The sequence below is a fragment of the Rutilus rutilus genome, assembly GCF_951802725.1.
Source record: "Rutilus rutilus genome assembly, chromosome: 9".
Lineage (NCBI taxonomy): Eukaryota > Metazoa > Chordata > Actinopteri > Cypriniformes > Leuciscidae > Rutilus > Rutilus rutilus.
In genome coordinates, this window is record NC_140223.1 from 3,505,133 (window position 1) to 3,517,709 (window position 12,577).

A 12,577-nucleotide genomic window follows, 5' to 3' on the forward strand; every position below is an offset into this window, starting at 1 on the left:
GTAAAACGAGATGTTATTGTGAATATTATTGTGACTTGTTCATCATTGTGTCAGAGTTTTATTTGCTGACTTTAGCTTTAGCTTCTTTACACGAAGAACAACACAGTGACGAAACGCGTGTGTCCGTTCAGCGCCACTGTAGAAACGTGTGTAAGGAGACCCGCGGTGTGTGTAGAGAGAAATGCTCATTCTAAGGTGATAAAAACACAACGGTTCAGTAAACGTAACAAATTCTATAACTTTTTTTAAGTAATTTTTTTTTAACCTTTTTCACTTCAGCAATAATCTGTCAAGTGTCGTCTTTGAAAAGAGATCAATCTCTCAAACACACACACACACACACACACTCTCTCTCTCACTCTCACACACACACAATCTCTCACACTCTCACTCTCTCACACACACACACACACACACACACACACAGTCTCTCACACACACACTTACACGTACAGTCTCACGTGCGCACACACTCTCACACACACACACACACACACACAGTCTCTCACACACACACACTTACATGTACAGTCTCACATGCGCACACACTCACACACACACACACACACACACTCTCTCTCTCACTCACACACACACACACACACACAATCTCTCACACTCTCACTCTCTCACACACACACACACACACACACAGTCTCACACACACACACACACACACACTCTTACACGTACAGTCTCACATGCACGCACACACACACACACACACTTTAGTGTATTGATTCTGCTGACAACTCCTCCCCTTTCTAAACTCTGTCCCGGTCAGCTGACCATCTGTACGGTTCCTAATTGTGCAACACTAAAGAAAAGGGGGAGAGAAAACTGCTCTGAAATGGGGATTGTCTCACTCTGACCTCAAATGGTGAGTGTGTGTGAGATTTTGATGAGTCAGTGCAGTAAAACACAAACCCTCTCTTTCTCTGTGTGTGTGTGTGTGTGTGTTTCTCTGTCAGTACCGTCCCTCATACGTGACCCCTCAGCAGTATCAGGTGGCCGGTTCTCCTGGTTTCTACCCCGGCACGAGCCCGGCTGATTACGGTACGTGTGTGTGGGAGAGAGTAAGTGTGCGAGAGTGTGTGTGTGTGTGAGTGTGTATGAGAGGGAGAGAGAGTGTGTGTGAGAGAGAGAGTGTGTGCGCACTCATGTGTGACTGGACCTAAATATGTGAGATATTTGTTTTTGTCCTTTCTTTTTATTTATGTGTATATATGCCAGTATGGGTGTAGGTGTGCTTATGTATATTATGTATGTATACATATGTGTATGTAAAGGCAAAATGTTGTCATGCCTCTTAATACTGCAATACGTTTAATATGTTTTATACATGGATTTGTTTCCAATAAGGAGTCGGTGGGGTGGGCGAGGCGGGATGAGGGATGAGGGAGAGCATTAGTGAGTGTGAATGTACATGTGCTGCATTATCTTCGTCTCGAGGACCCGCTCGGAAACCAGATGCTTCATCTCAAGAGGTTACAATAAACAATCATTTTAAATAAAATTTCAAATCTCCTACTAGTGGGAAAAATATTCAGCATCTTGTAGCATCTTCAATCATCTCTATGCGATTATGAATGAACTTGATTAGTTTTAGTGAGATTCACAAGAGGCAGTTTCCGCATTAATTATCCAACTGATTTTATTGTTGACTGAAAACAAACAGAATCTAGTAGTTGTTGTTGTTGGTAACTGTGTAGAAATCGTCATGGTGATGACATCACGACCCTGTTTAGGAATCGTCATGATGATGACATCACGACCCTGAGCACATTAACATGTGACCGCCCACATTTACGCATCAACACTTATTTTAAACTTCAAACTACTTTAAACTTCTTCAAACTTTTTCCAACTCTGGTCCGGCTTTACCAACTTAAAGTTTGTCTCTACAAACTGTTTTTCCTAGTTTATATATCGAAGTGTTAAAGGTACAGTAACGGAAACTGTAAAGATCTGAGAGAGGCTGACAGTGGTGGAGTTTCTCCCTTTGTTCTTTATCTCTTTTGTTTGTTTGTCATTCTTTCTCTTATTCTGTTGCTCCTCCTTTTTTCTTTCATGTTCTTTATTTACTGTTCTCAATTTATTTGCTTTTACTTAATTGTATTAATTTATTATTTGTTCTCTTTTTTTATGTATTTAATTTTCTTTCCTTTTTAATTTTTTTAATTTTTTTTATTTCATGTTCATTTACTGTTTTTATTTATTTGCTTTTACTTAATTTTATTTATGTATTTAAGTTTCTTTCTTTCTTTCGTGTTCTTTATTAGTTTTTTAATTCATTCATTCATTTAATTCCCTCTTATTTATTTTATTAATGAATGAATGTAGCATTTGTTCTTTCTTTCCACCTTAAATTTATGTATTTAAGTTTCTTTCCTTTATTATCTATTTATTTCTTTACTCATTTTTTATTTTTTTATTATTTTTTAAATTTTATTTGTGTTCTTTCTTTCTTTCATTCATTCATCATTTTTTTTTTTATCATTTATCTCTTATTTAATGATCTGTCCCAGCCTCTCTCATCTGTATCCACATTATTCCTACGCCACATGATGCTTTGCCCGAATTATGGGTGTAACTTCCGTAAAGCTGTAAACAATCAGTGAAAGGCTCGCTCTATGAACGCAATACGTAAAAAAAAAAAAAGTGTCACAATGAGATGACATTAATCTACTCACCCTTCAACCATCGAACATTAAAAGGAAATTTAAAAGTGTAAAAGCATCAACAAGGTACTTTAAACAGACCAAACAACCTGTTAATAACGGAAGGGTTAAATATCACTGTAGTAATATATATCTGTATTATGTAACTCCATCATCATCATCATCATCATCATCATCATCATCATCATCATCTTCTTCCGCTTATCCGGGGCCGGGTCGCGGGGGCAGCAGTCTAAGCAGAGATGCTCAGACTTCCCTCTCTCCAGACACTTCTTCCAGCTCTTCCGGGGGGACACTGAGGCGTTCCCAGGCCAGCCGGGAGACATAATCCCTCCAGCGTGTCCTAGGTCTTCCCCCGGAACACCTTCCCGGGAAGGCGTCTATGAGGCCACCTCAGCTGGCCCCTCTCGATGTGTAGGAGCAGCGGCTCTACTCTGAGCTCCTCCCGAGTGACCGAGCTCCTCATCCTATCTCTAAGGGATCGCCCAGCCACCCTGCGGAGAAAGCTCATTTCGGCCGCCTGTATCCGGGATCTTGTCCTTTTGGTCATGACCCACAGGCTCATGACCATAGGTGAGAGTAGATTGACCGGTAAATCGAGAGCTTCGCCTTGCAGCTCAGCTCTTTCTTCACCACGACAGACCGGTACATCGACCGCATTACTGCAGAAGCTGCACTGATCCGTCTGTCAATCTCCCGTTCTGTCCTTCCCTCACTCGTGAACAAGACCCCAAGATACTTGAACTCCTCCACTTGAGGCAGGAACTCTCCACCAACCTGAAGTGGGTTTTTCTGACTGAGAATCATGGCCTCGGATTTGGAGGTGCTGATTCTCATCCCAGCCGCTTCACACTTGCAAACCACCCCAGTGCATGCTGAAGGTCCAGAACATCATCTGCAAAAAGCAGAGACGAAATAGTGTGGTCCCCAAACCTGACACCACCCAGCCCCTGGCTGCACCTAGAAATTCTGTCCGTAAAAATTATGAACAGAACCGGTGACAAAGGGAAGCCCTGCCGGTGTCCAACATGCACCGGGAACAAGTCTGACTTACTGCCGGCAATGCGATCCAAGCTCCTGCTCCGGTCGTACAGGGACCGGACAGCACTTAGCAAAGGGCCCCGGACCCCATACTCCCGGAGCACCCTCCACAGGACGCCGCAAAGGACACAGTCGAATGCCTTCTCCAAATCCACAAAGCACATTGTCCCATGAATTCTCCAGCACCCTGGAGAGGATATAGAGCTCGTCCAGTGTTCCACGACCAGGATGAAAACCGCACTGTTCCTCCTGAATCCGGGGTTCTACTATCGGCCGTTTTCTCCTCTCCAGTACCCTGGCATAGACTTTCCCGGGGAGGCTGAGAAGTGTGATTCCCCCTGTAGTTGGAACACACCCTCCGGTCCCCCTTCTTAAAAATAGGGACCACCACCCCGGTCTGCCAACCCAAAGGTACTGCCCCCGACTGCCATGCGTTGCTGCAGAGGCGTGTCAGCCAAGACAGCCCCACAACATCCAGAGACTTGAGGTACTCGGGGCAGATCTCATCCACCCCCGGTGCCTTGCTACCGAGGAGCTTCTTGACTACCTCGGTGACTCCAGCCCGGGTGATGGACGAGTCCACCTCCGAGCCCTCAGCCTCTGCTTCCTCAATGGAAGACGCGTCGGTCGGATTGAGAAGATTCTCAAAGTATTCCTTCCACCGTCCGACGACATCCCTAGTTGAGGTCAACAGCTGCCCACCTCCACTGTAAACAGCATTGGTAGGGCACTGCTTCCCCCTCCTGAGGCGCCGGACGGTTTGCCAGAATCTCTTCGAGGCCAACCGGTAGTCCTTCTCCATGGCCTCACCGAACTCCTCCCAGGCCGATTATTGATTGATTGATTGATTGCATCCACAACCACCCGAGCTGCAGTCTGCTTGGCCTGCCGGTACTCATCAGCTGCCTCAGGAGTCCCACAAGCCAGCCAGGCCCGATAGGACTCCTCCTTTAGCTTGACGGCATCCCTTACCTCCGGTGTCGTCCACCGGAGACCTTACGACCACAGCTCCGAGCGGCCGCGACGACAATGGAGGTGGAGAACATGGTCCATTCGGACTCAGTATCTCCAGACTCCCTCGGGATCCGATCGAAGCTCCGCCGGAGGTGGGAGTGGAAGATCTCTCTGACAGGAGACTCGGCCAAAAGTTCCCTGCACACCCTCACAGTACATTTGGGTCTGCCGGGTCTATTCGGCTTCCTCCCCTGCCATCGGATCCAACTCACCACCAGGTGGTGATCAGTTGCAAGCTCCACCCCTCTCTTCACCCGAGTGTCCAAGACATACGGCCAGAGGTCGGCTGAAACGGCTACAAAGTCGATCATTGACCTCCGGCCTAGGGTGTCCTGGTGCCACGTGCACTGATGGACACCCTTATGCTTGAACATGGTGTTCGTTATGGACAAGCTGTAACTAGCACAGAAGTCCAATAACAGAACACCGCTCGGGTTCAGATCAGGGGGGCCATTCCTCCCAACAATGCCCCTCCAAGTGTCACTGTCGCTGCCCACGTTGAGCGTTGAAGTCCCCCAGTAGAACAACGGTGTCCCCAGTCGGAGCACTCTCCAGCACCCCTCCCAGTGACCCAAGAGGGCCGGGTACTCTACACTGCCGTTCGGCCCGTAGACGCACATGACAGTGAGAGACCTATCCCCGACCCGAAGGCGCAGGGAAACGACCCTCTCGTTCACCGGGGTGAACGCCAACACATGGCGGCTTAGTTGGGGGGCTATAAGCAAACCCACACCACCCTGACGCCTCTCACCATGGGCATTTCCAGAGTGGTAAAGAGTCCATCCTCTCTCAAGGAGTGTGGTTCCAGAGCCCAAGCTGTGCTTGGAGGTGATCCCGACTATCTCGAGTCGGTTGTATGTACCTGTGTAAACAAACCTGGAAAGAGATTTGAGGATTTCTAGTCAAACTGACGGATCAGCTTTATTTGTAGGGCAACCTTATGATTTGAAATGATTCGTTTCAGCCTTTTTGAATGGAAGTTCCCCAAACCGGAAGTGCCACCCATAATTCAAAACGCGTCAGGGATAAGGTGTATAGCGTTATTCCCACATCATCACTCATGTATATCAGATGCCTTCCGTCTTCTGGTGTCGGCGCTGTTCAGAAAAATCAAAAGTGACCTTATAAACGTATGTCTGGGTTTGTTTTAAAGCAACACCAAAGATTTTTTTTTTGTACCTTAATAATGTTTCCAAAATGGTTTCAGTGGTTCATCAACTCGTAACAGGGTGAACGGCACTTCTGCATTTGCTTTGCGACCTTCTATCGGCTATAACCGCACTATGCAAGTTTGCCAGATCGGGTAGCAGATCTGTAGTTCGAATGAGACATAAGAAACTACAAATTTGACTTTGCAATAGCAAAAACATAGCAAGCAAAGTCATTATTTAGTTTTTCTTCGTTTCTGATGTCGCAATACATCATACAAATCATGCAACATACTCTACTTTGTCTGTGGACATTGTTCATTCCAAAGCCGGTGCTGGATAAACAAATAGCGTGCGTGAGACGGTAGGCTAAATTATTTACGACAACGGTAATGGACAGTTTCACTTCCAACCTGTAGGGGGACCGAAGAGGAAAAGTGCTTTGGTGTTGCTTTAACAGTGTCCTAAAGATCCTGGATCAGCGCTCATTCTCTCGCTCACTCTCTCTGGTTGTGGAAGTGGTGTTATTTTAGTCAAACCCCCACCAGCACGTTCACCGGATCAAATCTCTCTCTCTCACACACACACACACACACACACGTCAGTCTTCAGTGTGTCTCTCACGACACCCAGAGGACTCGCTGACCTGTGTGTCCACAGACAGGGAGAGCAGGGTAGACCAGGAGTCGTCGAGCTCAGTGTAGATGTGAAAGTTTGAGAGATTAACATGGGCAACAGAGCGTCCAAAAGAAACTCTGACGGTACGTCACACTGATTTATATCTGACTGTCTGTCTTTCTGTCCGTCTTTCTGTGAGTTTTGACTATATTTAGTCTCTGGTGAACAATGCTCCCTCAGTAATGCGGGTTGGGTTGGGTTTGACATGTAGAGTGACTAAAGAAAGAAACAACCAATCAGAGCGCTTAAAAGTGACCATGTGACCAGGTAAGAGGAGTTTAGGTGTGTTTTTTTTTCCTCTCTTAATTTAATTTAAATAGTTAAGTACTATATTTGGCATTTGTTTTACATAGATTTTTTTTTTAAATATAAAGTAGGTAAAATGTTAATACAAATAATAAAATATAATATGCACAATTAAATAGTACATAATTAGCACTTTCCATGCTATTGACGTTATTTTATTTTAGCATTTTACTCATTAAAATGGTGAATTAGCTTACTTTTTATTATTATTTCAGTTTTTTTTTTTTACTTTTCACTTAACCATATAGAAAACCGTAAACAATCTTGTGCCGTTCCAATAATTATAATTGAAATATTTCTAAATTAGATTCATTTTATTTTTAATTCAGTTTAGTCATTTTAGTTTTTCAACTTTTAAGTTTTCCATCTAACATTTATATATATTTTTTCAGCTTTATTTCAATTAACAAACAAAATGTAATAACCAATTATATTTTAGCATTCAACGGCTAAAGCATCAAATGTCTCCCTCAGTAAAGCGAGTTGGGTTGGGTTTGACATGTAGAGTGACTAAAGAAAGAAACAACCAATCAGAGCGCTTAAAAGTGACCATATGACCAGGTCATAGGAGTTTAGGTGTGTTTTTCCTCTCTCTTAACTTTATTTTACTAGTAAAGTACTACTTTTGGACAGAATGTTTTGAAAATCTAGTTAAAATGAACAACTGAACCCAATGACGAAATCACTATGACAACAAACAAGGCAGGGAGAAACGGTGCAAACGAAAACAAAACCGAGTTCTAGATGTGAGACAGAGACAGAGAGACTCACTCGATCTCTTACACACGTGCTCGTTTCCTGAGGGTGTGCAGGTCAAATCTGGCTGTGACAGATTATGTGTTTGCTAAAGGAGGCTGTGTGTGTGTGTGTTAAGAGAGAGTGCGCATGTGCGAGTGAGTGTGCGTGTGTGAGAGTTTGTGTGTGTGTGTGTGCATGTACATAGCAACGAATCACTAATGTGATTATTCAGTTTTTTGTGGTGTTAACTTATTAGGATTTCACCTCAAGCGACCTAAGAGACTTTCACTTTGCCAGCCACAGTTTTTCTCTTTAATGTGATGTTTAGGGCGAGTAAATCTGAATTGGGTGATGTCACACTAAAACTGAACTGATATAAACCCGTGCACATGCATTTTGAGACATTCGTAACACTGTTCTCTTGTGTGTTTCCCCCAGCAGGGCCATATTACCCCGCTCAGCCCCAGTTTACACCCCCTGTTGCCCCAGCGCCTGTGATCATGAGCCCCGCCCCCCCGCAGCAACAGCCCCCGCCCCCTCAACAGCAGCAAGCCCCGCCCAGACGCGAGCGCAAGCCGGTAAGCCATGAATCGACACGCATCTACAGCTTCAGTGTTCCTTATGTGCTCTGAGATTTATTTATATTTTTACTTGCATCTCCAGAAAATATTGCTGTCTCTAGGTTGTTAATTTGACTTTTTTTTTATCAGCAATGTTTTTTGCAAATTAACAATCATTTTGCTCAGCAATTATTTTAGTGAGCCGTATGTCACCTATACAGATTAATGTGTCATTTTTATCAGCAAATTATTTGCAAATTAACAATCATTTTGCTCAGCAATTATTTTAGTCAGCCGTATGTCATCTATACAGATTAATTTGTTAATTTCATGCCTCTATAATTGCCACAAAAACTGAGCAAATCCGGGCTTTGAAAGCACTGGCTCTCTGGGACGATGTGATTTACGAAGGCATTTATGTGCAGTCAAGTGAAAGTTTAATAAGATCATCTTTCCTGTTTGAAATGGTTTGCAAAGATTCACCTGAATGTTGTTGTTCTTCTGCTCAGAGGAAGTTTTCTTCATTAACATACACGATGTTTATTTGTATAGCACTTGTAAAAACAACCACAGTTGACCAACGTGCTTAATGTCAGGATGCACAAAGAAAAAAAAGAAAAAAAAAACACAGTAGAGAATGTCACAGTAGCAAAACTCAACTTAAAATGAATGTTAAGGAATACAGGTGGGTCTTATGCAACGATTTGAAAAGGCCTGCTGCTCGTGTTTTGAATATATATACCCTGGAATATACCCTGGACCACTAAACCAGTCACATGGGTCAATTTTCTGAATTTGAGATTTATACATCACATGGAAGCTGAATATATAAGTTTTCCATTGATGTGTGGTTTGTTAGGATTAGGGATGCACGATGATATCGGCACAACATCGGTATCGGCCGATAAAAGCTTTAAATGACCATCATCGGCATCGGCCGATATGAATATTTCTGCCGATGAGCCTTGCCGATAGGGTGGCGTGTTTCCTATGTGCACGTGACGACCGTGAACATAGCATGAGTGCCAGCAACTTAAACTTCCAACATGTGGAGGCATTTCTAGCATGAGCGTCAGTTTGGTTTGAGATGTGCTGGGGACAGAGACGCATTCGCAAGTGCATTTTCAGAAGTGCTGGGTAGAATGCCGCAGTATTTTTTTTCTCTTTCGTGCAGGTCATGTTTCGAAAGACGATGTCCTGTAGCTTACTAATGTAAACTCTCCAAGCTACTATGCTCTCCACAGAGCATAAAATATTCATTTTATTTTATTTTTCGTGTTCGCATTTATGAGGAAAAACAGTGACAGTTCTCGGTTACGGACGTGAGCGCTCTGAGAGCGGCACTGATAGAGACTGCTTTAAAACTTCCACAGAGACCTCAAACAGAAAGCACAAAGCCTTTCTAAGTGAATTTCGTTTTGTATTAATTGTATCTTAATTTTAAAAAATGTTTCATCAACCAATTGCCTGGATTTAGCCTAATAAATAATAAGTAAACCAGATAATAGATATCACGACACAGAGGCGCGCGCGTGAACTGGAGTTCGTCTCATAAATGAAACGAAACTCAGCATAGCTTACTTGCCTCACAGACCTGATAAATATATCTATTATCTACAGAACGTTTGAAATCATATTTTTAAACATAACAATTCAAAACGAAAGAAAACTATGTAATCCGAAATGTGCATTTCTCCCTGGCGCGTTCACTGTGTCGGCTGCAAAGATGAAGTTGACTGACTCGCGAGCCTACTCCGAAGATCGCGTGTCAGTCAACTTCATCTTTGCAGCCGACACAGAAAACACTTGTTTATTAATAAACAATTAAAATGTCTCCTTGCTATATTTGACATATTCATAATCATTACTTTTGCGCTTCTCTGTGACAACTTTTAGTTGCTTTATTGGCAGCGCCACCCTTACATGTTACAGTACATGAACGGGTCACCACCGCATCAGCACCGAAAACAGGGGAGCATTTGGTAGACCTGTTCAAGTAGGAGAAGATGTACATTTTTTTATTTGAATTTTTTTTTTCTATTTAGTTTACTTCTAAGGACTGAAGTTTAAAGTCTGAACTTAAAAATAAAATGTGGCACTGGCATATCATTTATTCTCCAAGTGAAATAATTTACCTATTTTTCAGGGGTGAATGTCTGTCTACATTTGTAAAATTATACATTTATGGTAGAATCAAATGTTGTTTTGTTTGTCTTGTGTATTGCCTTATCTACAACACATGAGTGTAATACGGTAAAGGTAGTACAGGAGAGAGACTTGGATTTCTCTTCAGTAAAATTAAAGTGTAAATATATCAGGGGGAAAATGTGTATATATCGGTATCGGTATCGGCATCGGACAAAATTAGTTTGAAAATATCGGCATATCGAATATCGGCCAAAATGCATTATCGTGCATCCCTAGTTAGGATATGACAATATTTGGCTGAGATACAACTATCTGGAATCTGAGGGTACAAAAAAATCTAGACATTGAGAAAATCTCCTTTAAAGTTGTTCATTTATGTTGGCGATTGTGCTGCATCCACTCACACAAATACATGTTTTATATATTTACGGTAGGAAATTTACAAAATATCTCCATGGAACATGATCTTTATTTAATATCCTCATGATTTTTGGCATAAAAGAAAAATTGTGACCCATTGCTAATTAATTAATAATTAATTTTGACCCATACAATGTATTGTTGGCTGTTGCCACAAATATACCCGTGTGACTTGTGACCGGTTTTATTTATTTATTTATTTATTTATTGTTTATTTGAATAGGGACAGATACAAAATAAACATAGATTATTACATAAAGAACAATCTGATGCATGTATCACAGTGTTTATAGCCATGGCTAATTCGCAACACCTGTCCCTAGAAGAGCTTTTTACAGTCAAGATAATGAATAAATAAAAAATTACAGCGAATACAATGAAATGTCCAGAAACCAGTTAGCACCAAGAGTGATAAGTATAATAAATAAACACATTCACTGGAACTCACACAAAATATTTTTTTGTGATCCAGGGTCACATATTTTTAAAGGAGTGGTATAATGCCCTTTTCATAAGATATAAAATAAGTCTCTGATGTCCCCAGAGTGTGTATGTGAAGTTTTAGCTCAAAATACCCCACAGATATTGTTATATAGCATGTTAAAATTGTCACTTTTTGAAGGTGAGCAAAAAACGCACCGTTTTTGTGTCTGTCCCTTTAAATGCAAATGAGCTGCTGCTGCTCCCGGCACAGGGGGCGGAGCTTCAAGTGCTCGTGTCCTTTTACCTCACACACACACATGCACTGAATTGCAAACACTTTTAGCCTCCGGGAAAGCGATTTGTAGATTATCAAGATAGAATATGCTAATCAATGACTAGAAGATAACTATACATCAGCTACATAATATCATCAACTAACCAATCAGAAATGTCCTGTTGCTTCGTTGACTCGAAGCCTACGTGTCTTCGTGCTCGTCTATAGGCAACGCCATCTGGGCCGAGAGCACTTAACAGTAACCATACTGTCTCCCTCTTCACCGTAAATACGTTCTGGATACATTTTAAGTGCATCATTCTGATATAAAGCTGGAAATCTCCATCCAGTCTGAAAAGTGTTTTCGCCTGTAAAGTCTATTCCGGCGCTGTGTATTTTGTAACGTCCTAAAACATGCTAATGCCATGTTGGTAGATTAGCACCTGTAGAATTTCCATTTGTTGAAATCCCAGATAAAAGTAAAAAGCTACTGTTTTGTTAAGATCCATGTCTGAGGCAGTTCGACTTCACGAGCGCATTTCTTCACACACACACACACACACACACACACACACACACACACACACACACACACACACACACATACACACACACACACACACAAGACTTCTCGTAATTTTGACTTTATTCCCAAAATATTACGATTTTATTCTCATAATGTTTCAACTTTAATCTCGAAATATTTTGACTTTATTCTCAATGTTTCGACTTTATTCTCGAAATATTTTGTCTTTAATCTCGATAATATTTCGACTTTATTCTCAATGTTTCGACTTTATTCTCATATTTCGACTTTTAATCTCGAAATATTTTCTTTAATCTCTTAAATATTTCAACTTTATTCTCAATGTTTCGACTTTAATCTCGAAATATTTTGTCTTTAATCTCGATAATATTTCGACTTTATTCTCAATGTTTCGACTTTATTCTCATATTTCGACTTTTAATCTCGAAATATTTTCTTTAATCTCGAAATATTTCAACTTTATTCTCAATGTTTCGACTTTAATCTCGAAATATTTTGTCTTTAATCTCGATAATATTTCGACTTTCTCAATGTTTCGACTTTATTCTCGATAATTTTTCGACTTTATTCTCAATGTTTCGACTTTATTCTCGTGATGT

General features: G+C 41.6%; 1 protein-coding gene across 11 annotated transcripts in view; it reads left to right on the plus strand.

Moving 5' to 3' along the window:
- eif4g1b (eukaryotic translation initiation factor 4 gamma, 1b) overlaps positions 1-12,577 on the plus strand; it is a 73,199-nt gene that overhangs the window by 18,033 nt on the left and 42,589 nt on the right. For 5 of the 11 annotated variants that reach the window (XM_084419698.1, XM_084419693.1, XM_084419689.1 and 2 more), the window contains 2 exons: positions 972-1,056; positions 8,045-8,184. In XM_084419698.1, coding sequence (XP_084275824.1) covers positions 972-1,056; positions 8,045-8,184 — 225 coding nt within the window. Of the gene's footprint in view, positions 1-971; positions 1,057-6,470; positions 6,646-8,044; positions 8,185-12,577 lie in introns of those variants that run through there. The other 6 variants (XM_084419695.1, XM_084419700.1, XM_084419694.1 and 3 more) reach the window with 3 other exon arrangements.